Below are 25,371 nucleotides of genomic sequence, written 5' to 3'. Positions count from 1 at the left end.
TTAATTTTATTTATCTTGACCCTTGAGTACATGTCTTTTTAGTATTTCATGTCACAAAATGGGAAGAATGTTACAAGGTGCTTCTGCTGCATAGCAGAGTATGGTGCTTGTCTAGAAGAAAAATACTTGTGTAATTGAGTTGTGAGATGAACTAGCAAACTATTTAGTTGCTTTTTTCATGGAACACTATTTTTACTTGAAAGAGTGAACTATAGTTATTTAAACTTGGGTATTTGTACATACTTTCTCAAAAATAAATGAAGTGAGCCTGTCACTTCAGGCAAAACAACTGACAGAATTTATTGCCAAGATAAAATTCAGGCTTTCAAGCAAAAAAGTAGAATTTTGGAAAATGTATCTGCCAGTGTGAGCTTGGCAGCTTCTTAGGACTTTTCTGATGAAATTGATGTTGATAGTAACAAATGTGGTTTGTGTTTTTTTTTGTTGTTATTGTATAATGAAATATATCAGTGTTTGGAAGATGTATGTAACTCAGTGGACCAACTTTTTTCAAATGACCTATGCCTGATATTACAAAATCATGTTGTAGGTGAAAGATCACTGAAGTGCAAGAAAGAAGAATGTGTTTTTAGTGAAATGGTATGAAAAGTTTCACTGATAGGGGTTTAGATTCCACATTGCAACTTACCTTTATAAAATTACACTTAAGTTTTGGTATAGTTTCAGAGGATAATATCCACACTTATCTGAAAAGGTTATTAAAAAATACTCCTCCCTTTTTGAACTACATATTCATATGAAGCTGGATTTTCTTATTAGATTGAATACAGAAACAGATATAAGAATCCAGGTTTCTTCTGTTAAGGCAGACATTAAAAAGATATGCAAAAATGTATAACAGTGCCACTCTTCTCAATTTTTTGGGAAAATATATTCATAAACATTACTTATATTAGCATGTAATGGTTTTACTGTTGCTGTTTATAAATAAGCATTTATCAACTTTATTTTCTAATATTGTATCGATATCTATAACCCATATAATAAAAACTTTTTCAGTTATTTTTCAGGGTGTAAAGGGGTTCAGAAATCAGAAAGTTTGAGAACTGCTGTGTCAACTGGAGGACCAACCAGTTTTAGGCATTATCTTTTGAGTGCTTGTGGAAAAATGAGTCCTTTCTTCTCCCTTCACTCTTTCTCCCGATATATTTTTGTCACAATTTTAGATTATTTTGAATAACAATTCAGCATATATTTATTGAATGCCAACTGTGTGTTCTAAGCTTTGGGTTTTCATAATGAGGAAAAGAAAAAATCGGCTCTTGTGGGAAAACAAATTTTACAGATGAAGATTATGGAAATAACTGAGCTGGAAAAAGAAGATGGGGGTGGGGTTAGCTTTTTAAATATAAGGTGGTCAGGGATGGTCTCAAAGATAAGGAAACATTTGAGCACAGACCTAAAGGAAGTGAGTGAGAGAGCCTTATGGACATTTGGGGGACAAGCACTCCAGGCAGATTGAATAGCAATAGCATGCTTGGCCTGCTCAAGGAATAACCAGGAAGCTGTTGTGGCTGGAGTGGAGTGGATGAGGAGAATGGTAGTCTCTGAGGACAAAGGTAGCAAGGGCTTATGCTCTTCAGTTTTAGGAAGTATTCTTGTATTAGCTTTGATAACTTCTTAGTTGTTTTATCCTTTGTTCTCTTTTTGTAGTTGCTATCATTCAGATGATAGGATTTTGTTGTTATCTCTTATTTGCTATTCCCTTTTTTTGTTTTTGGTGGCTTTTATAAAATTTTCTTTTACAGTCACTTTGGTGGAGATTGGAAGGGAATTCGAGATAAAGATATGTGTATAATTCACCATGTTTAGACAAAATGAGAACTTCTACTTTTGATAATTATGAGAATTTTACCAGGAGCAAGTTACATTATTGATATGGAACTAGGCGCTCTTCCCAACTCTTAGTGGTAAAATCATATTTAAATATGTGAATGAGTACACTTTTCATGTATGCAGTGAATAGGTTCACTTTACTGTTCTTTAATGCAAAGTAGTCATATTAAGTGAAGAAAATCATGTGATATAAGATTTTTATTACAGAACATCTATGGAATGTGATTTGTCTTGAATTTGGTTGTATTTTCTTTTTCTTTTTTTTTAAGATTTTATTTTTCCTTTTTCTCCAAAAGCCCTCCAGTACATAGTTGTGTATTTTTAGTTGTGGGTCCTTCTAGTTGTGGCCTGGGGGATGCCACATCAGCATGGCTTGATGAGCAGTGCCATGTCTGTGCCCAGGATTCGAACCAGTGAAACCCTGGGCCGCCGAAGCAGAGCGCGTGAACTTAACCACTTGGCTGCGGGGCTGCGCCCCTAATTGTATTTTCTATGAAATCACATTTCTTTAAAGAACTACATATAGTACTGGATGCAACTGGCCATTTTATTTTTGTAACCATCTTCCTGCCTGCCATTCCTCTGATAGGCTCTTGTCCTTGTTCTCCACTTGCGGAAATCCTACTTTTAAGGACCAGCTTGTAAACTTCTGTGAGATTTCTCCTCCTGAATCAATAGCTCTTCTTTCTGTTTTCCCATAGTATTTGGTCCTTATCTTGCAGCACTTATTACAGTTTACTAGAACCTTAGCATTCTCTCACTGTGGAGGCTAAGTTCTGAAAATCTCTGTGGTAAATAGAAGAAAGTGTGGTTGAGTAACATAATAATCTTATGTAAAAATAAAGTCGTGGGAACTGAAGTTGTGAGTGATCATGTAAAAGCCCTCATAACTATACATTTAGTTTAAAAAAAGAGAGAGACCAAAACCAGTAATTTATATAAGAATTAAGATCCAGATATTTGTGTCAGACCTTAGGCGCTTCACTTAGCTTCTGTAATGCTCAGTTCCCTGGAGATAATAGTTTTTAGTGAGGATAAGATGAAATAAAAACATGGCACCCAGTTCCTTGCAGGTCTTACCTGACCTAGTCCTTGACTGCCTCTGATCCCGTTGTGTGCTCTCTCCCTTTCCTCCCACTCCTCTTATTTCTGTTCTTTGCATCTGTTAGGCCTGTTCCTGCCACATGATCTTTCCTTACTGTTTCCTCTGCTGGGAATGCTCTTCCTCCAGAACTGTGTGGCTTGGCTGACTGGTGGCTGGTTCCTTCTCATGAGTCAGGTCTTTAGCTTCTTAGCGAGGATCCCACTGATGGTCAACATTTACCATTTGTTGTGTTTCCTCAATAGCACATATTTCTCTCTAAAATGATCTCAATTGTCTATCTGTGTCTTGTTTGTCCTCATTTGTATGTAACTTCCATAAAAGCAAAGACTTTCTCTATCCTGTTCATGACTGATCCCAGTACCTAGAACAGTGCCCAGCTTATAAAAGACTCTCAATAAATATTTATTGAATGAAAACAATAAGTGAATAAATGGTAGCTAATGTATTATCAGTGATACTGTATCTTCTGAAATATTAATGAACTACTGTAAAATTAATTTCTATTACCTGAGTGGCATTTCCAGATCCTGGTCTGATCCCAGATGCTTGGGATGGAAAAAGTTTGAAAACCTAACTTGTACTTATCCTGTTTGCCATAGCTGAGTTGATCTTTCTGAAACTCTCTTCCTAGACTCTTGGGTTTATCCATTTTTTTCCAGTAAGAATGAATATTTTCCTTCACTGATAGCAGTTCTAAGGCCTCTACTTACTTTCTAGTTATTTTCCTTTATCTTGAAAAAACTTCAATTTAAAATACTTTTTCTTTTCTCTCTCATCATCTTTACTAAGCCTCAGTTGCCTCTTTTTCTAATTATCCCTAAAAGGAAGAACTCACAGTTTATGTGTACTGAAATCAAAATTCTGAAGATTGCCCAAAAAAGTATATTAGTAAATGTGTGTAGCCTAGACTTACATGTATGGGATTCCCCATTAGGGTTAGGATTACTATATTGATCTAGAATATGAAATTCTTTGGGTCAGAGTAGCATCTTAATTATCTTCTTAATTATCACTTTGAGTAGTGACTGATAGCAAAAAAAATTAAAAAAGCTTTTTGAATAAAGTGGCTGACATGAGCATACAGGATAATAAATCCTTGGTTTCCCCAAACCAGTATCCTAGAATTGTTTAACAGCTTGCTATTTTTGTTTTTTGCCACAAGGATTTTCACTTTGCTGTGCGAATACACAGATCCAAGGAAGACAGAAATGTCATTTGTCAGAATAATCTTGGAAATCCCTAAAGTTGTCCATAAAATAGAAAATGCAGACACAGTCTCTCAAAGTCCAACACAGACTGTTTTTCCTTCAGTATTGGAACAAATCACGTTTCATTGTTAAACACCAGATGAAGTAGTAAGCTGTGTTTATGGTCCATGTTGTGGGAAAAATAAATGCTTTAAACATTAGAATCTGACAGCACAATGAGATGCTCGTATCCTGAGAGGCACATGGGAAGTGAGACCAACTAGAGGATAGTAAAATTTTATCTTTTTGTGTTCATTCTGGGCATACAATCATTGAGTAGAATGGCAAACATAATCTACATAGTTTAAATGATTTTTTTCTTGTCTTTATTCAGTTGAATTCACATTTTGGGTGTGCTTTTTATCCAGAGGTGTTCTCCCTGATCCAATTTTCACATGCCTTTACCTGCAGTCATTAAAATGTCAGTGCCTCTTCCTGGTTTTTCTCTTGTGACTCTTGTTCTCATTCTTTAATTAATATCCTCCAGGTTACATATTTTGACCTGAATCACTTAGGTAGAGCAAAACAACTTTTATCTAAATAAACTTGTTGGACTTCATTCAAGGAGAAATTGTTTCCTTGGGCAGTTTTGCTCACCACATTAGATCTTATATTCTCAGGGCAGCTGCCATATTTCCTAATCTGGTTTTCCATTTTATTTTTATTTATTTTGTTACCCCAACCTTTGCTTCATGGCTATAAAAAGTCAGGGTTTTGGTCTGATCTTCAAGAGGAATTTGAGGTTCACTCGAATAAGATAGAGTACCTGGGGTGGGTGTACTAGAGAGTTGAAGGCCTGCAAGAAATAAAAAGGAAGAGCTCAGGGGGAAAGCTTGTGGACTTTTTTGCCAGGATGATTTCTAAAAGCTGCTTAACTCTTCAACTTTAAAAACAATAATAAAAGCCAGAATGTGCATACATTATTTTGATAACAACTCTTTGAGGTAGATATTTCCATTTTTCAGATGAGGAAATTTAGGCACAGAAGGGTTAATAACTTGCTAAAGACGTGCAGTAGTGATGGGGCTGAAGGGATTTAAGTCAGTAGATTTTGAGTCACGTGAGAAAGGAATTCCAGGTTTCAGGGGCATAACCCGTATTTCTGTATTGCCTTTAAGGAAAACAGTGAGTGTTTTTACCTCCAAAGGGCATGGCCTTTGTCACAAGAGAAGGAAGGATGGTGATATTTTATTTGGATGGTGTAATTAGGGAAGGGGGACTTAATTTCTCTCTGCTTTTTCTGTCTATTCCAGATTTTCTATAGTAAACGTATTTAAAATATCAATTTAATTGAGGAATAATTTATGTACAATATAAGACACACATTTTACTGTCCAGTTCAATGAGTTGTGGTGAACGTATATGTCCATGTAACCAGCACCCCAATCAGGACGTAAAACATTCTCTCACCCTGGAAAGTTCTTTCCTGCTTGTTTGCCAGCTCTCACCCCCATCTCCTGCCTCAGGCAACCACTGATCTGATTTTTTTTTTTTTTTAAAGATTTTATTTTTTTCCTTTTTCTCCCCAAAGCCCCCCAGTACATAGTTGTATATTCTTCATTGTGGGTCCTTCTAGTTGTGGCATGTGGGACGCTGCCTCAGTGTGGTTTGATGAGCAGTGCCATGTCCTCGCCCAGGATTCGAACCAACGAAACACTGGGCCACCTGCAGCGGAGTGCGTGAACTTAACCATTCGGCCACGGGGCCAGCCCCCACTGATCTGATTTTTGACGTTATGGATTAGTTTTGTTTGTTCTAGAACTTCATATAAATAATATCATATAGTAATATACTTTGTGTCTGACTTCTTTTGCTCATCAAATCTTTTCCCTCAAGCCTTTTGTTGTGAAAATTTCAAACATATATAGGTTGAAAGAATTGTACGTTGAACACGCATCTCCCCATCACCTAAATTCTACAATTAATATTTTACTATTTTTGCTTTATCACCTATCCATCTATTCGTGGTTCCTCTAAAGCATCTTGGTCAGTTGTTTGTTTGTTTTCATTTTAAAGTAGGTTGCAGGCATTAGTTCATTTTACCCCTGAGCAAATTCAGCTTCCATATCATTAACTAGAGTTGAGTATTTGTTTACAGTTTTCTATTTTTAAAGTAAAATTTACATATAGTGAAATGCACAAATCTTGTGTACCATTTATTGTTTTCCCAAATGTATACATTTGTGTAACCCTATTTCTTATGGAGAAAAAGAACATTACCATCACCTCAGAAAGCTCCCTCATGCACTTCCTATTCAGTCCTTTCCCCTGTCCTTTGTAGAATACCGCCACTGTTTTGATTTTTTTCCATCTTAGATTAGGTTTCCCTGTTCTAGAACTTCTTATAAATGGAATCATATAGATACTACGTATCTGATTTCTTTCCCTCAGCAGGATGTTTTTGAGATTCATCTATAGTGTTATGTGTATCAGTAGTTCCTATTTTGTCGTTGTTGCTGTTTGGTATCCCATTGTATCTATATATCGTAACTTTTTGTCCATTCACTTGTTGGAGATTTGTGTTCCTTCAATTTTTGGTTATTATGAGTAACACTGTGAATATTAACATGCAAATCTTTTCGTATACCTATGTTTTCAAACCTAGGCATGGAATTACTGAATCACAGGTTAGATGTATGTATAATTTTATTAGAAGCTGCCAAAGAGTTGTGTGTAGAGTTCCAGTTGTGCCACATCCTTGTTAACATTTGGTGGTTTTGGTCTTTTTACTTTTAGCCTTTTATTGGGTTTGCAGTTGTAGCTCATTGTGGTTTTAATTTGCATTTCCCTAATGACTAAAGGTAGTGAGCATTTCTTTGTGTACTTACTGGCCATTTGTATATGTTTTGAGAAATGTTAAAAATTGTTTTTCTGGGACAGCCTGGTCGTGTAGTGGTTAAGTTCGCGTGCTCTGCATCGGTGGCCTGGGGTTTGCAGGTTTGGATCCCGGGTGTGGACTTAGCGCTGCTGGTCAAGCCATGCTGTGGCGGCATCCCACATAAGGTAGAGGAAGATTGGCACAGATGTTAGCTCAGTGATAATCTTCCTCAAGCAAAAAGAGGAAGATTGGCTACAGATGTTAGGGCCAATCTTCCTCCCCACACACACACACACACACACACAAATAGTTTGCCTATTTTTGGGCTGGGGTGGATGGGGGTTGGCTTATTAAGGTCTAAGAGTTTTACATATATTCTGGATTCAAGTTATGTGTGTGTGTGTTTATATATACATATACACTACATATATATACATGTAATTTTCTTTGTGTTTAGCTTGCTAGCTTGCCTTTTTGTTTTCTTAATGGTATCTCTGAAGAACAGAAGGTTTTCATTTTGATAAAGTTTTATGAATTTTTAAAAAATGTTTTTTGTGTTCTACAAAATCTTTGCCCATGGTGTGATCACATAAATTTTCTGCTATGTTTCTTTTAGAAGCTTAATGGTTTTAGCTTTTAGATTTAAGTCTGTGATCCATTTTGACTTAATTTGTGTCCAGTGTGAGGTAGGGATTGAGATTTTCTTTGCACATGGTTCACTAGTTCCACCACCATTTGTTGAAAATACTATTCCTTCCCTCTTATCTTGGCACTCTTATTGAAAGCATTTGATGATATGTATGAGTCTATTTCTGGACTCTCCAGTTTATCCTTTTGCCAGCAGCACCCTGTTACGATATGGTTGAGTTTTAATCTCTCATCTTACTTTTTGTATTTTATTTGTCCCATCTGTTCTCTGTTCCTTTTCTTTTCTTCTCCTGCCCCCTTTAGGCTTGAGTTTTTTTAGGTTTTGTTTTGTTTTGTCGTGTTACAGTTTACTTCCACTGTTGGCTTATTGGCTATACTTGTTTTGCTTTTTTATAAAATAAAGGGTTTACGCTATGCATCTTTAACTTTTCACAGTCTGCCTTCAAGGAATAATAGACTATTTCATGTATAATGTAAGAAACTTGGAACAATCTACATCTATTTGTTCCCCTTCTGTTCTTTGTATGATTATTGTCATACATTTTACTTTTCCATTTTATTAGTGTGGGGGGATTTCTTTGTTCAGATTTTAGGGTTATAGCTAGAGAATAATCCTTGATTTATGAGGGGAGATGCTAGTAGAACTCTTTTTTATTCCATTCTGCTTTTACAAAAATGACCAGATGGTGGTGATTTATTAAAAAGTCTTTAAAACGTGATATAAATTCAGACCAGAAATTTTTGATATTTGAGTCTGGAAAAAGATGGTTGTATCATATGCTCCCTTTTTATAGACCAAAATTAGAACTTGGAGCATTGGTGAGTGAACGTCTCTGAATATTACCCAGTTACTGACTTTGGGCAAATTATTCAGTGAAAAATAGTTTTAAAAATTCCTCCCCTATGTCTTTATCTGTATATAAGGTAAATTTAGTTGTAGTACTTTATATTAAAAAGTGTTTATTTTTAAGTGATTTTCCTAATCATTCTAAGGTTTTATTTTCAGGTCCTGATTTTGTCATTCAGTTTATATGTTATTCCTTTTCAGCTTTGTGTCATTTGAGAATATGGTGAACATTCCATTTATGCCTTCACATGAAATCATGGCTAAAAACAGATTTTGGAATGCCTATTGTAGGCTAATTTTTAATTATACAGCTTGTTTTATGTTACTGATCATTTATGCATTTCTAGACAAGTTTTAGGATTGATCTTTATTCTGTTTTAACTTTCAAGTGTATTATAGCTTATAATTCTTCTCTTTGTCCTGAAGGGTAATGAAGTTGGCACTGTGCTGCCTGAGAGAGGTCGGGAGGTTAGTGTTAATGTTGAGGATTAAGAGAGAAGATAGGGTTTTAGTTCTTGTAAAGTAGATTTCTCCCTCTATTATTAAGCTGAAACAAATTCTGGGGGAAATTTTGTTAATTCTGTAGACCTTTGTCTAGTCTTTTCCCCTTTTCTTCCTAATAAGAATTCAAACAAATAGTTGTTTGAAGTGTAATGGTATGTTTGAAAATTATATATTGTCTATCAGAAGATCATATGTTATCTTTCAGTCTTTCAGATAATTGGCTTTATATATTTGTAGATGTACTTCATCATTAAATATGTAGTTCAGAGAACCTCTATCATGGAAAATAGGGTAATCAGGTCTCATTTTTTAGTCATTTCACTCTTTTTCCTTTTTTTTTTTTTTTTTTTTTGCCAAGGAAGATTCGCCCAGAGCTAACTTCTGCTGCCAGTTCTCCTCTTTTTTGCTTGAGGAAGATTAGCCCTGAGCTAACATCTGCACCAGTCTTCCTCTGTTTTTTTGTATGTGGGACACTGCCACAGCATGGCTGGTGAGTGGAGTAGGTCCATGCCTGGGATCCAAACCTGCGAACCTGGACTGCCGAAGCAGAGCATGCGGAACTTTAACCACTAGGCCATGGGGCAGACCTCCTTTTATCCTTCTTGGAAAACCTTCCCTGGTACACTCCTTTTCAGAATCAAATTAGGTTGTACTCTAAATTTGTTTTTGTGCGTGCCTCTATCATAACACTTACTGTATTTCCATTACCTACCGATATGTCCCCTAACTTCTAGATTGTAGCTTGTTAAGGACAGATCTTTGCCGTGTTCACCTTTGTATGTACAATATTTGGGACAGTCTAGCACATTTAAGATACTCAGGAAATGTTTATTGCACATGTATTAGTTTGCTAGAGCTACCATAGCAAAATACCACAGACTGGCTGGCTTAAACAGCAAAAAGCTATTTTCTCACAGTTTTGGTGACTAGAAATCCAAGAATAAGATGTGTCCAGGTTTGGTTTCTCCTGAGGCCTGTCTCCTTGGTTTGCAGATGGCCACCTTCCTGCTGTATCCTCACATGGTCTTTTCTCTGTGTCTGTGTGTGTGTTCAGATTTCCTCTTTTTATAAGGGACGCCAGTGGGATGGGATTAGGGCCCACCAATATGACCTCATTTAACCGTAATTACCTTTTTAAAGGCCCTATATGTAGTCACATTCTGAGATATTTGGGGTTAGGATTTCACCATATGACACAGTTCAGTCCATAACACTTGGATACTTTGATTTGGCATATGTTCCAGGTGAAGGTGATTTCCTTTTTTTTTTTTTTTCTTCTTCTTCTCCCCAAAGCCACCCCTGCCCCCAGTACATAGTTGTATATTTTAGTTGTGAGTGTTTCTGGTTGTGCTCTGTGGAACGCTTCCTCAGTGTGGCCTGATGAGCAGCGCCATATCCACGCCCAGGATCCGAACCAGCAAAACCCTGGGCTGCCGAAGCGGAGCTCACAAACTCAACCACTCAGTCACGGGGCCGGCCCCATGAAGGTGATTTCTTAAGGTCCAACACTAAACCAAGGTTGTCAAAGTTGGGACGAAAGATTTCCCAGCTTGTATAAGCACAAGTGGTTTAATTTTGGTGTTTTGTCTTAATTCCCACTTAGGTAATTGTAGCATTTAATAATTAAGACCCTGTAGCCCTTAGTGCTTTGAAGTATTACCTAGCTGTTCTCATTTAATAATTGGTTTTTTCCTTTACTCTTTATGTCACAAAAAATTGGTAAAACACACACACAGTCACACTCTCTTGGGCACATGTATGCTTTGTGTACATATTGGCTTTTAATGCATGATTGCTGAACATTTCAACCCAAGTAAAACATGTTTATTTGCCAAATTCTTGGTGGTAATTTGGAAAGGTGACACCATTCAATAAATTCTCTATATAAATTTCATAAATTACACATAATTTCCCAGTGCATACAGATAGATGCCTTGTTATCCCGGTGGAGCAACCAGATGGTTTTAGGCCCTTTCTTTTCCCATAGTAATCCCAGCTTTAGATTCCCACTCCTGCCTTCCCTTAAGGGTCCACTGTAAGATTTTTGAAGATATTATTGGCGGTAGTGAGGGGATGGTGATCAGGGTAAGCTCCATTGTCGCTCATTTGTCTCCTCCCTTTCCTAGGGATTGGGGGAAATTTGCAAATAATACCCTAGAGCCCCCTTCCCTTTTTTTTTTTTTAAATCTTTTATTTTATAATAGTTTTACATTTACAGAAAAGTTGCAAAGATGGTACACGGACTTCCCATATACCCCTCACCCAGTTCCCCTGTTGTTAATATCTTATCTATTGTACAACTGTCACAACTAAGAAACCAACATTGCTACATTGCTATTAACTACAGATATTTTTTGATCTCCTCTGGTCTCAACAGTTTCTCAGTCTTTCCTTGTTTTCATCACCTTAATGGTTTAGAGGTGTGTTTGTCAGGTATTTTGTAGAACCCCCAATTTGAGTTTGCCTAATGTTTTTCTCATTGTTTTAACTGGGAGTTGTGAGTTTTGGGGAAGAATACCACAGAGGTGAAGTTCCCTTATTAGCAACATGACTTATGATTGATAATATTAACCTTGATCACCCGGCCAAGGTAGTGTTTGCCAGGGTTCTCCACTGTGAAGTTACTCTTCTTTCACCCTTAAGTCTTTTCTTTGGAAGCAAGTCACTAAAGAGGGACAAGTTGTTAAGCTCCACCTCCTGGAAGGGATGTATCTACATAAATCATTTGGAATTTTTCTATAAGGAAATTTGTCTCTTCTTTCCCACTAATTTATTTTTTCAATCATTTATTTATATCAGTATGGACTAATGGATATTTATTTTATACTTTGGGTTAGAATCCAATACTATGTTATTTATTTATTTATTTATTTAATTTTTCTTTTAAAGATTGGCCCTGAGTGAACATCTGTTGCCAATCTTTTTTTTTTTTCCCTTCTTCTCCCCAAAGCCTTCCAGTACATAGTTGTATATTCTAGTGATAGGTCCTTCTAGTTCTCAGTGGTGCTAGGTCCACGCCCAGGATCCGAACTGCCGAAACCCTGGGCCACTGAAGCAGAGCGTTGGAACTTAACCACTTAGCCGTGGGGCCCGCCCCTATGTTATGTATTTTGTTGCTACAATTGTTCTAGCTGTAGCCATTGGAAGCTCTTTCAGATTGGCTCCAGTGTCCCTTTGACATGCCTCTATCCTTCTGTTTTCTGTGTTCCTTACTTTCTGACATTGCAGGATGCTCCAGGCTCATCTTGTATTTTCCTTGCCACAGCCCTAGAATGAGCCATTCCTCCAAGGAGCGCTGATTCCTTTTATTGGTATTAATAGTATTAAAAATCAGAATCTGAGTGCTGAGTCCCTGTGCCCTGTTTACTTGACTCTTCAGTTCCTATGCAGAGTGCCTGGTAAGTCTGAACCTGGCTATTTGGATGAGTGGTGAAGGGGTTTCAGCATCACATGTTGTATCATAGTACTTGGTAGTATCTATGTGTGTTCACTCCGTCTTCTGCTGTGGAGTCATAAGAAGTAGCAATGTAAAAGCACTTCTAAGTGTTTAATATAGAAAAGTTAAGTTAGAAAGCTTTAGAAGGAATGTATGCTTGTTTTAGGGGCAGGCAAGTAGGAAAACATCATTAGATTTTTCTGTTTTTTTCTGAGCCTCAGAAAAAATGAGCTCTTTGGATGCAAGAAGAAAGGGTGTCATCAGGAAACCTGCCACAGACAAAGGGGTATATTTGAGAACTTCCGCTAACGGGAATTGCAGACTTCCTAGAGCCTGTTTCTCTCCCTCATCATCGTCATCATCATTGATATTGTCATCGATAATGTTAGTATTATTTTGCCATACTGCTGTTATTCCAGCTTTACCTCTCTTTTCCCATAATGCTGGCTTTTTTTTTTTTTTTAAATCGTATAAGTCACCTACAGGTGATTGTAGACTGTCAGGGCAGGTGAAGGTTGAGAGAGAGTGGAGTTCCTTTCCAATTGCTTTGGCTGGAGGTTGGGTGTTAGTAATGGAAATTGGAGCTTTTAAATGTATTTCTGCCTTGAAACTTTATTAAACATGTTAGAAAATGAATGGAGTTGGATCTAAGAAAGAGTTTATTGCTGAATTCTCTTCCAAAACCTGATTTGAAATAGCGGTTGCAGCTCTAAGAAAAGGTTTTAGTCAGAACAGCAGAATTTGTTTTTGTCACAACAGTTTGAAGGAAGAGCCAGTGATATTCACAAGGTTTTCTGAATTTCCAAATATCTTTTTTTTTTCCTGCTTTTTCTCCCCAAATCCCCCCAGTACATAGTTGCACATTTTAGTTGTGGGTCCTTCTAGTTGTGGCATGTGGGGCGCCGCCTCAGCATGCCCTGATGAGTGGTGCCATGTCGGCTCCCAGGATCCGAACCAGCAAAATCCTGGGCCGGCAAAACCCTGGGCCACCAAAGAGGAGTGTGCAAACTTAACCATTCGGCCACGGGGCCGGCCCCGTGAATGTCCCAATTTCTTATCTTTTAAAAATTCTATGGTTCAGGGCCAGCCTGGTGGCGCAGCGGTTAAGTTCGCACGTTCTGCTTCTCGGAGGCCCGGGGTGTGCCGGTTCGGATCCCGGGTGTGGACTTGGCACCGCTTGGCACACCATGCTGTGGTAGGCTCCCCACGTATAAAGTAGAGGAAGATGGGAACGATGTTAGCTCAGGGCCGGGCTTCCTCAGCAAAAAAGAGGAGGACTGGCAGTAGTTAGCTCAGGGCTAATCTTCCTCAAAAAAAAAAAAAAAAATTCTATGGTTCAGCCTTTGTCCTCCTTATATTTAGCTTATTTATTTTATTTATACTTAGATTTTGGGATTGGCACCCACTGGGCACCAAAGTTTTTACATAACAAACCTGAGTCTCTCTTTTTTCCCCCCATTTGGTTATTTTACTTTATAAATTTCTCAAAATACAAAGAACATAAAGAATAAAAATACATTATAGATGAGAGAAGTCACCTATGTTTTTCTTCTTATCAGTTTGAAGAAGCTCTTTGCGTATTAGGAATATAGTTTCATATTTTTCAATATGTGTATATTTTCAAGTGTGCCTATTTTCAAATTTTCTTTTACCATTTTTATGAATCTATATGCAGTTTTTTGCACTGTTGAAATTTTCATCTTATTTTGTACATTTCAATAAAAACAGATAATATTGTCAGTCACATTTGGCATGTTACCATGTTAACCTAGTAAGTAACTAAAAATTATTAACCATATTATTGTAAATATACCTGAAACATTCTATATGCACATTTATTTTACTGAGAACAGTGTTTTCTGGATGGCTCAGAATTGTGATTCTGAATATCAGCTTTTATTCATTGTTGTATTACAGTGTTGCCCTCAGAATCTTTTCACATAAATAATGTTTAAGCAAACTGCCTTCTTTTTAGTTATTGGGATGAGTGACTTAGTTGTTCTCTCTTAATTGTTATTAGGTGCTACCACTAATATTCTGTTCTGCTTGGAATCCAGAAAACTAAGCTTATTAGAATTATTTGTAAAATAAAATAATCTCTTGAGTATTGAATTGCATGTGGCCTTTCTGACAATTATTTTGACGCTTCAGAGAATCATTTTCCTTTAGGCTGTGTTCCCAAGAGGTGAAGTTACTGGAAATCTGGCTTCCAAAGAAATGGAGTATCTATTACTTCCTTTCAGAATGAGAAAAGGGGAGTTATTTGAACAACATGATAAGACTGAAGAGTATTTTATGCAAGGGAATTATAAGTAACTGAACTATGAAAGATACCATATTTTAACATGAATATTTGCTTGGGTGGGAGTATGAGATTTAAAGCCAAGTGTTATACCAGCAAAAAATAGCATTTATTCCAGAACGGCATACTGCTGTAGTGTTCTGCAGTTTGTTGTTCTAGTTTCTTGTTGAGCATTGCTCTGAAAAATCGTTGAAGGCTTCAAGATCATATTTTGATATTTTGGCTCACGTTTGGTCTATTCTGGGGATGTAGCCCTTGACTTGGTAAACCAGTCCTCCCTCCTCCCTTCCTTCTTCCATGTTGGGAGAGTAGGTACAAAAGAATATGAAGTTATGCTAATCCAATAAGTAACTGATTATAGTGGCTTTTTGTTGGGCTGCTTTAACAGCATAAAGTTGCCAATTTAAGTCCTTTTTTGAGTAGAGAGATGCTTTTATCTATCTTTTCCAATACAGGATGGCATATTTGATAAGGTGTGGGTCCTGATATAAATAGAAAAGTTAGAGATTGGGTAAAGAGAAGAAAGATGTTAGAATTTATTCTTAATAGTCTCTATTTTCTCTGGAGTAAGAAAGTCATTTGCTTAAAATGAGAGGATGTAAAAAGAGTATAGGGCTTCAGGAAATAAGTAAATATTTGGGTCCTTTACTATGGGGAATGGGGAAGTAGGTATAAAGAAGAATTGCCGGGTAGTTATTGGTCTAGTTGAGAATTTAAAAAAAAAAAACTTTCAATTAAAAATATTTGATACTGGTCAGGATGATTTAAAAAACATAGCAGTAGCCTAAAAGCAAAGGCAAGTGGTTTGATTGGTATAAAATTAATGATTGTTTGGAAGAGTGTTTACAGAAGAAAGGGATTAGGAATTTAGAGCAGAGCTCTTCAGCTAGTGTACCATGATCACCTCAGCGCTCAAGGAGTCAAGGGAGGGCCCTCAGTGGCTGGAGCCCCAGGGCTGGCATCTTGTAGTGAGCTGCCTTATCTACTTAGGGTAGATATCCCAACAAATGTAATATTCTAGGTGTATCATGACAGAAAAATATTTGGGAAGCACTGATTCATACAGCTGGTGAGAGCAGTTCTGAGATGTTTTACTGAGATTTGCTGGTTAGTCAAAATGTAAAAGTCAGGAGAGAATTAATAAATAGGGAGAAAGGCTTCCCGGGCTTTGTCTTCTCAGAGTTTCTCTTCTCAGACTTTGTTAGCTGTTTTCTAGGTTTTTTTGTTTTTGTTTTTTTCTTGCTGCATTCTATTAGATACCCTCCAGTGCTTTTAGCTGTTTGTTCTCTATATTCACAACTTCACTTTTATGAAAGTAATTTATTGACTCTAGTGATTTTTATCTTCCTCCGAGAAGATAATGCTAAAATCTGTATTTTTTAGATCTGATATAGGCATATTTCCATCTGGTTGTCTTACTATTATTTCAAAATCAAATTATCCAAAACTGAATGACTGTGACTTACATTTCTTCCAGATAGCCAATCAAGAGGCCTCAGAATTGTCATTGGCTTTTCATTTCCTGTTTCCGTATCTTAGTTCTTTGTCTTAAATGACTCTCACGTTTGCCTGCCCTGCCTCAGACTTCACTTCACCCTTCACCCCTAAAACCGCCTTTTGCCCCTATCGCTGCAAGACTTTCTCCCTGGTCTCTGGCTTTCCCTCCAGCCTACTCCTGCCAGAAGCTCCTCAGTTAAATCTTTCTAAATTGTGTTAAGCAGAGGCATCACTTCTTGATGATTTGACTGCATCTTATTCTCTCCCATTAAGAAAACAAACACCAAAAACCCACATTCTAAACATTGTTTAGATACTGCTATTTCTTGCCATGTTTCAGCATTGTTTGAAATGAAGGGTTTTCTCTGCCTGCCATCACCTTGTGCATCCTTCATAGTTTGACTTGGATGTCACTTTTTCTGTGAAGCCTTCACCAGAGATATCAATTGCTTTCTCCTTTGTGTTCCTATAGAGTGCTTTTATTTATATCATTTTTTATAGCATTCTATATTTTGGTTAGTTATTTTCTTTCTGTTGTAGTAAGTTATGAGCTTCTTGAAGGATAGGACCCTATATCTTATTTAAATCTCTGCCCACAGATCCAGCATACGAAGTAGTTATTCTGTAATTATTTGAATAACTGGTCATGTACCAAATTAGTCAAAATTTTTCATCTTGACTTTTGTAGCCCACCGTAATTTGATTCCATACTACCGTTTTTGAATATTGTTTCCTGCTTCTCACGAGGATATGCTCACTGCTTCAGTGAGGATGTTCTCTTTGAAGAGTCTTGTGTAAGCCCTAATAATTTTTATTTTTGTATTTTTGATTTTGATTTCTTCTTACTTCTTTAGCCTCATTCAACATATGTGACTGCTCATTCATAAGAAAAGGATCATCATTTTAAGTTATTGGCAACAATTAGTTAAAAATATTAAATGTCCTCCTGTCAAGATTTAAAATTTTATTTGGCACTATGGTTTAATTTCTACATTTAGCTCTTACAGATTGTTAAATTTTGATAAGGTATTAGGCATGTTAAAACAGATGTCTTTCCACATATAAAAATATTAATCCTGGGGCCGGCCTGGTGGCACAGCAGTTAAGTTTGCACGTTCCACTTCTCAGCGGCCTGGGGTTCGCCGGTTCGGATCCTGGGTGCAGACATGGCACCGCTTGGCAAAAGCCGTGCTGTGGTAGGTGTCCCACGTATAAAATAGAGGAAGATGGGCATAGATGTTAGCTCAGGGCCAGGCTTCCTCAGCAAAAAGAGGAGGATTGGCAGTAGTTAGCTCAGGGCAAATCTTCCTCAAAAAAAAAAAAAATTTAATATTCTTTAAGTTGGCTTCTGTCACTTTAAAAAAGAGAGAACTCTCAATTCACCAAGTTCCAATTTCCAAGGAAACCTGGAGGCCCCTTGAAGTTCAGTTTTAGAAACTAGAAATTTAAATAACAGTAATGTCTAAGAGTAGTTTCTAGATTTGAAGCTTTGAAAGTTGGCAGATTGATTACTTGAAGTATCAAGAACGAAAGATTGTAGAGGTTTGTTTTCCTTGCACATTTTTTTAAACTTCTAATTGACACTTTTTCAGTTAACCCAACGATAATTATTACTGTACTTTTGATGATGAATGATCTGATGATAAATGATTACTTTCCAAGCATTAAAATTTCTTTATAGAGGTAAGTCAGAAACAACATGCCTAGAACCTTAGACTACTATCAGTAACTGAAAAGCATAATCAACTCTCAGATTTGACATCTCCATTCAGATTTGTCAGTGATCAGGTGCTATCTGTCAGTTTCTGCCTAATTCTCTCATTAAACTGTCCAGGATTGGTGGTCATTTCTAATCACTAAGGATGAATTTTATGCCTAGTCAATGTTTCTGTAAAAATCATGCTATCATATATTTAATTTATTTAATAACCTGCTATTAACAAAGTTGCATCCTGATCCAGTGGAAAAATAAAATATATTCTGTTCTCATTATTTTTTATTCCTTTAAAAAATCCTGTATCTTGATTTCAAAAGTAGCAAATGATTGTTTTATAAAAAATTTAAACCATACAGAAACTTGTAACACAAAAGGTGAGGGCTCCCAGCCCAGTGATGTAAATCTTCACCCTACAATTTCAATCCCAAATTAAGCGTATATTTTTCTGTATTTTCCCCATGCATATATAAATATAAGTTGTTTTACAAAAAAGGACCATATTTATAACAGACTTATTTGCAACCTGCTTTTAAAAAAATGATCTTTCTATATCAGTTTGTACAAAACCTACCTCATTTTTAAAGGCTGCTTCGCAGTTTATGGATAGACCCTAGTTTTTTCTTGGTTGTAAAAATTAAAGCTTGGTAAAAAAGGGGAAAAAAACCACTTGAGTTCATATTTTCCCTTTTACTTCTGCCCTCCTCACTTGTACATGTACCTCTGTACAGTTGTTACTATTTTAGTTAAATGTTGATTATTTGAAAGTTCCAGTGAACAAAATGATGAGAAACTAAATGCAAACAATATAAATTTGAATTAATCTTGAGATTTATATATTCAGACTATTCAAAAAACTACAGTGTTTTCAAAGGCCTAACATATCCATGGTGATGGTATTTATGTTTTATATTAAAAAAAAAATGACTTTCTTCCAATTTGTAACAGAGCCAGTTTGGAGTCTTTGCTCATCCAGAAATGAGGTGTGTCTCCTCTTGTGAGGATTGTCTTTTATGTTGTACAGTTTTGCAGTTTTTTGCATATAGGTCTTTTTTGGTCGATTCTTTTAGATTTTCCTGATAGAATATATTTTATGTAATAGATAATTAGCAGTTTCCTTATAGCTCTTATTTCATGTTGCAATGTAAATTCCAGAGTCCAGGCTTCCATGCCAGAAATGTTAGATGTTTGTGTGGTGTACCGTATGATTTGTAGTGCTACCTTCCTAACTAGTTGAAACTGATTACCCAGTACTCTGTAGGCTTGCCAGAATAGGTACACCCTTCATTTTGCTACTGGCCAAGATAAAACATAATCGTGGCTAGACAGTAAACTGTCTATAATATATTGAACTCCACCCAGTTTATCCTGATAGGAGACCTAAATAGATATTAGACATGTTTTTCTTTCATGACTAATACTTAGGAATTTTAGGATACTTTAGACAAGACAAACAAGAAAATCATTAAGTTCATTGAGTAATAGAAACCTGTTATTTAAGAGATATTTATCTTTTTCCAAAAGTAGAATTAAGCTGAAACATCCAGCTCCCCAAACTCCAATACTCCATAGTAGAGGAGAGTCTGTGGAATTATTTGCTTTCATAGGTTTTATGCCAAAGAAACTTAGTCCTTTATTTCTATCCTTTAAGGTTCCATAGGAAGAGGTGATTTTATGCCCTTCTTTGACTCTAAGGATTTCATTTATTTCTTGGTATTAAGGGAAGGTCTTAAACATTATATACCTTATGTATGTAACTGTGCCTCTAGAAAAGGAATTAATAATAACAGCCATTATGCCAATTACTCTGCTAAGTAGGTACGCTCATTAAACCCTCAAAGGAATTTTATAAGGTAGATAGCATTATTACCCCACTTTTGTAGACAAGAAACAGAGAGTTTAAGTAATCTCAAGGTTATATAGCTGGTCGGGGCAGAGTCAAGACTTGAACCCAGATCTTTTTAGTACACAAATAGATGGCACCTTTGCTTGACTGTTTACTCCTTTTTGTCAGTGATCCCATTTAAACGTGGAAAATCACCTTTCCTGTTTATCACTTGGTATCCTTTGAACATGTCATTTTCCATAATGTTTTCCCATAGTTCTTAGATTTGCTATAGCTTTTTTGGTTATTATTGAAATGTCTTCATTTTCTCTAGCTTCCTAGAATATTTTGAAAATATTTTATGACTTCTAATCTTGAAATCTTCCTCTTTGTGGTTTGGTCTATCAGCTAGGTCCTCACCCTAAGTCATTTGAGGTCAAGTTTGTACTTAGGCGGGGACAAGGACTCTTCACAGAATAAGCTTTAGCTGAGATAGTCAACCCATGGGAAAGTCTCTAAATGTAAACATGGTGCTATCTATGCTTCTCAGGTCCCCTTTACCCTTTCAGAGGAGATAGTGATCCCAGGCAGACCTCTCAAGGCAGCGTTCAGAGTCTGACAGTTCTAACCTCCGTTGTACTATACCTTCATTCTTTTTAATACCATAAACAATAATATCCAGAGCAACATGGAATGGAAGATGTTTCTGAATCTCCTCACATGGGTATCCCATGTCCACTTCCTCTCAAGTCATTGTCTCAAGTCATTGTGTCTATGATGTCTGTTTAGGTTAAGGAGTAGAGTGAACATCTTTGGATTTAGGTCTCTTAATCCGATCTTCACTCTCCGTGTAAATCATTATTAATGCATTGACTTTTAAATGCAACCATAAGACTGACCGTGTGACTCTAGGAAATAATAGGACACTCCCCATACTATCAGCATAGAGCCATCCACTGAGACTCCTTGTCCTTCCTCCTCTCTACCCAGAGGGTATTAAGCTTTACTTTGATTCTAAGAAAGGTAAGAAGAAATTGTGAGCTGTGTTAGAACACATCCACAGTGTTCTGGAGGACTATGGATGACAGAGAATCTTTAAAGGTGAAGAGAACTAGAATGCTGATTTCCTGTTTTATAATTGAAAAAGTTTGCTAGTATTTTTTCAGAAAATTCTCAATTTTTTAAATTTAAATCTTTTTTTTTTTTTTGAGATTGCCGCCTGAGCTAATATCTCTTGCCAATCTTTTTTTTTCCCATCTTCTTCTCCCCAAAGCTGCCCAGTACATAGTTGTATATTCTAATTGCAGGTCCTTCTAGTTGTGCTGTGTGGAACACTGCCTCACCATGGCTTGGTGAGTGGTGGTAGGTCCACGCCCAGGATCTGAACCAGCGAAAATCTAGGCCGCCAAAGCGGAGTGCATGAACTTTACCACTTGGCCATGGGTCTGACCCCAGCATTTGCTAGTATTTTGGGGTCACATTAAATTTCCCATTGATTTTTGCTTAATTGGCATAATAATAGTTGTTTTCATATAGGTCCTGTGTGTCTCTTGTTAAATTTGATACTTTGTATTAAATCTTTTCACCCCTATTGTGAGTGGTATATTTTTGTTATTCTGTAATATTTTCTAACTAGCTGTTGTTTGTTTAAAGGAAACTCGTTGACTTTGGAGTATTGTTGTGGTATATGTATGTATAAGCATACATATAACTGGACTGTCTTAACTGTTTCCAGCAGTTTTCTTGTCGATCTCATCTGCTGATGTTATCTGCAAATAATGACTAAAACCTCCTTCTGTTTAATATTTATGTCCCTTCTCTTGTTTGAATGACTTAACTGTCCTTTCCGGAACAATGATATAGCGATGAAAACCCTTTTGTCTTCTTGATTTTAATGAGAATGCCTATAGTGTTTCACCATTAACCATCCGTTTTGTTTTGTTCTTCTAAATTTTGCAGGCCAGAGAAAACATGTCTGTAAGCTGAATCCAGCCAGTTCTCTGGTTTGAAGATTTATTTTTTAACTTTGGACCTGGATACCCTCAAAGACATGATACGTGATCTCTGTAGACTTTCTGGAAGATGCAATCACTTTCCTATTTGATACTTATTGTGAATCAAGAAGCAGCATGTAGATCAGGTTACCAGTTTTATAGAGGAAAAAATCTGTTGATTCTCTACTGTTCTCTTTTGTGATCAGTTTCTCTATTTTAAGGGCTTGTGGGACCCCCAAATATATGATAAATGTCTTCTATGGTTCTAGAGCTCCTGTAACTGAAAACTGGGCCATGGTAAATGTTCAAGAAGTCTTAGACATTATTATTACATAATTTCGTTATTACTATTATTCTCATTCTTCATATTCTACTCTCTTTCCTATGTTAGTGATTGGCATCACCATATTCTTAGTTACCCAAGCCAGAAATACAGCAGTTTTTCTTTTTTCCATTCATTCTTTTACTGATTAATGGGATTAAAATTATGCATTGGTGCCTTCTGTGTGCCAGTCAACTCTTTTAGTTCCTAGAGATCAGGCAGTGAATAGGGCAGACCAGGTTCCTGCTTTCTTGAAACTTGCAGTCTAGTGAGGAGATTTGTACAATATACAATAAATAGGCTAAGGAGATAATTTCACTTGCTGGCAAGTCAAGTACTTTACAAAAATCAGGATGTGATACTGAGTGATGGGGGAAAGAAGTTGGTTCTTTACATGGAGCGTGTGTTATTCCAGGTCCTCTGAGAAACAGAGGCCACAACAGGATTAAATGTGCAAGGATTTTTTTTTTTTTGGTGGTAAAACATACATAGTATAAAATTTACTCTTCTAACCATTTTTTGGTGTACAGTTTGGCGTTAAATACGTGCACATTGTTGTGCAGCCATCACCACCATCCATGTCCAGAACTTTTTCATCTTCCCCAGCTGAAACTCTGGACCCATTTAACACTAATTCCCATTCTCCCCTCCTTCTAGCCTCAAAGCAACTGCTATTCCACTTTCTGTCTCTATAAATTTGACTATTCTGGGTACCTCATATAAGTGGAATCATGCAGTATTTGTCCTTTTGTGACTGGCTTATTTCACTTAGCATAATGTCATCAAGGTTTATTCATGTTGTAGCATGTGTCAGAACTTTATTCCTTATTTTTTTTTAAGATTTTATTTTTGTTCAGAGCAGTTTTAGGTTTACAACAAAATTGGGGGAGAACTAGAGAGATTTTTCATACACACACTCCCTTCCCCCACACATGCATAGCCTTCCCCATTATCAACATCAGTCACCAGAATGGTACATTTTTTTACCAAGGATGACCCCAAATTGACCCATCATAATCATTCGGGCATTGGCCAGGAGCAGCCTGTGGGAAGTGTGACTTTGGGCAAATGTAGTGGTGGATTTCAGAGCACAGCAGCTGGGACTCTCCATCAGGTAAGCTCTCTAGTTGGAAGTCTGCAAGTCACATTCTCATGGCTGCTACAGAGCAATTAGAGAAGATCTCTCCCAAGAGGTGACATTTAAGCCAAGAACTGAATAGTGAGCAGAAGCTAGTTAGCATTTCAAAAATCTTTGGGAAAAGCATTGTAGGCATGGAGAACATGAAGTGCAGAGGCCCTGAGGCAGAGAAAGCTTGCCAGGTTCAGGGAACAGGAAGAAGACTAATTTGGCTGCAATCCAGGGACCAAAGAGGTGAGGTGGTAAGAGATGTAGATAGACATGAGATCATAAAGGGTCTTGTAAGAGTTAGATTTTACTTTTGAGACATTTGGGAACCACTGGGAAATTTTGAGCAGAGGTATAATATCTGATTTATATTCTTAGGGTATACCTAAATTACTGTATGAATTGTTGGTAGAAATAAGAAAACCAGTTAGGAGTCTGTTGGAATAGTACAGGCAAAAGATTATGATAATTTGGACTAGGATGGTAACCATGGATATTGCCTCTCCAAAGATTATCAAAATCATGATAGTTCGTTTCTTATCTCTGGATTTTGTGCTTTCCTTGTTCCAGTTCCTAATCCCATATTGTCTATCCTTGTATTTTCTCATCTTTAGCAGTGGCCTCTTAACTGTTTTTTTCTGCCTCCTGTTTTGGCCCACTTCAGTTCATTTTTCACAGATATTACCAGATGATCCAACTAAATTGCAGCCGTAATGATATAACTTTATAGTTAAAGATTTTTTCAAGGTGTGCCCATTGTCTTACATTTTAGAATAGCCTGCCTCTTTTGCTTCATCTTCACCTGCACTGTTATCCCTGTTCTGACTCTTATTTATCCTTCAAATTATAAATTCCTTCCTGAAATCTTCCATCGTCACTATCCCTAGTATCCAGGTTAAGTATCCTTGTAGCGTCTTCCTTTTGGTGCCTTGTAATCTGTTTTAGTCTGTCTTCTCAATCTGTGAATTCTCCGAGGATGAGGACTGTGAGGCTGTTTTGTGATTTTGCTCTTAGAATGTTGGTTTGCTGATCAGTGTCTTATGCAGTCTCTGATACGCACCATAGCAGACCTGCTGGAACTGTTGATTCAACAAGTACAGTTTTTAGTGTTTTTTTTTTTTTTGTCCTGCAAGTCCCTTACACTATCCTGTTTTTTTCTGTGCTCTAATAACGTTGTATCTATACTTGCCTCTTTAGAACTTTTAGTGAATTATCTGTAATTATTTGTTTATTTCATCTTGATTCCCTTGGTCAACAAGAATTCAAATGTCTTTTGATAATAGCTAACAGTCTTTCTCCTGAACTTTATTGTCTATTCGGGGTAGGTTGTCTGATCATTGGTCTTTTTTTCATGTTTTTATTTTACATCTAGCATCCTAAAAGAAATTGAGTTTAAGTCATGGCAGTTTCACAGTAGTTATTCTGAATATAACTTCTTTCTTTCTACTGGGTATCAATCTGTAAGTTAATTATTTGCTAGTAAGTTTATCAAGGTGCCCTCCCTCCTTTTCATAATTGAGTATATTATTAGATTGTGTGCTCCTACTACATATAAGAGCAGAAATTTCTCTTTAAGAAATTGAATTTATTTTGGGCACTTTGCTAATGTAGTTATAAGCCCAGAATAATGCTTACTGGGGGGAACTATCTTCCTTGCTAATGAAATTTCGACTATTCAGAATATGTAACAAAGCATATTGTCCATACTGTCTGGCTATAAGTGGTAGTTACAAAGCACTTAGGTAGTAGGGGAGAATATTCTGTCTGTTAAGGTACTTGATTTAATCTTCTTATAAGAATTTAAACATAAAATAAATATCAGTGAAAGAACTAAAAGTTTAAAACATGCCCGAAGTAATATCCCTATGGTACAAATATTAATTTTTCCACTTAATTAAATGAAAAATTAAATGAAAAAATATAAACAGTGGACATATTTCTAGTTTATTTTCTGACCATCTAAAAACTAATAGAAAAATGCAAAATTATCTTATTGATTTCTTTTAAAATCTTGTTCCTTTAGAGTTCTGTGAAATTAATCATCAAAGTTTTATTTAAACTTAAGTACTTATATTTATCATTGGTGGTGAAGATTCATACCAATAATAATGACTTTCTAAACCGTATTA

General features: G+C 36.5%; 1 protein-coding gene across 30 annotated transcripts in view; it reads left to right on the top strand.

Annotated features, from left to right (window-relative positions):
- Positions 1–25,371, top strand: part of RNF111 (ring finger protein 111) — an 85,042-nt gene that overhangs the window by 7,160 nt on the left and 52,511 nt on the right. For 9 of the 30 annotated variants that reach the window (XR_011528076.1, XR_011528047.1, XM_008526760.2 and 6 more), the window contains exon 1: positions 12,340–12,846. The exons of the other annotated variants lie outside the window; for them this stretch is intronic. Coding sequence is in view for 7 of the 9 variants with exons in the window: in XM_008526760.2 (XP_008524982.2) it covers positions 12,689–12,846 (158 nt within the window). In the remaining 2 variants the exon portion in view is untranslated. Of the gene's footprint in view, positions 1–12,339; positions 12,847–25,371 lie in introns of those variants that run through there. 30 annotated transcript variants of the gene reach the window in all.

Source organism: Equus przewalskii, chromosome 1 (assembly GCF_037783145.1).
Source record: "Equus przewalskii isolate Varuska chromosome 1, EquPr2, whole genome shotgun sequence".
Classification (NCBI taxonomy): domain Eukaryota; kingdom Metazoa; phylum Chordata; class Mammalia; order Perissodactyla; family Equidae; genus Equus; species Equus przewalskii.
This window is presented reverse-complemented; position numbering and strand designations above follow the sequence as displayed.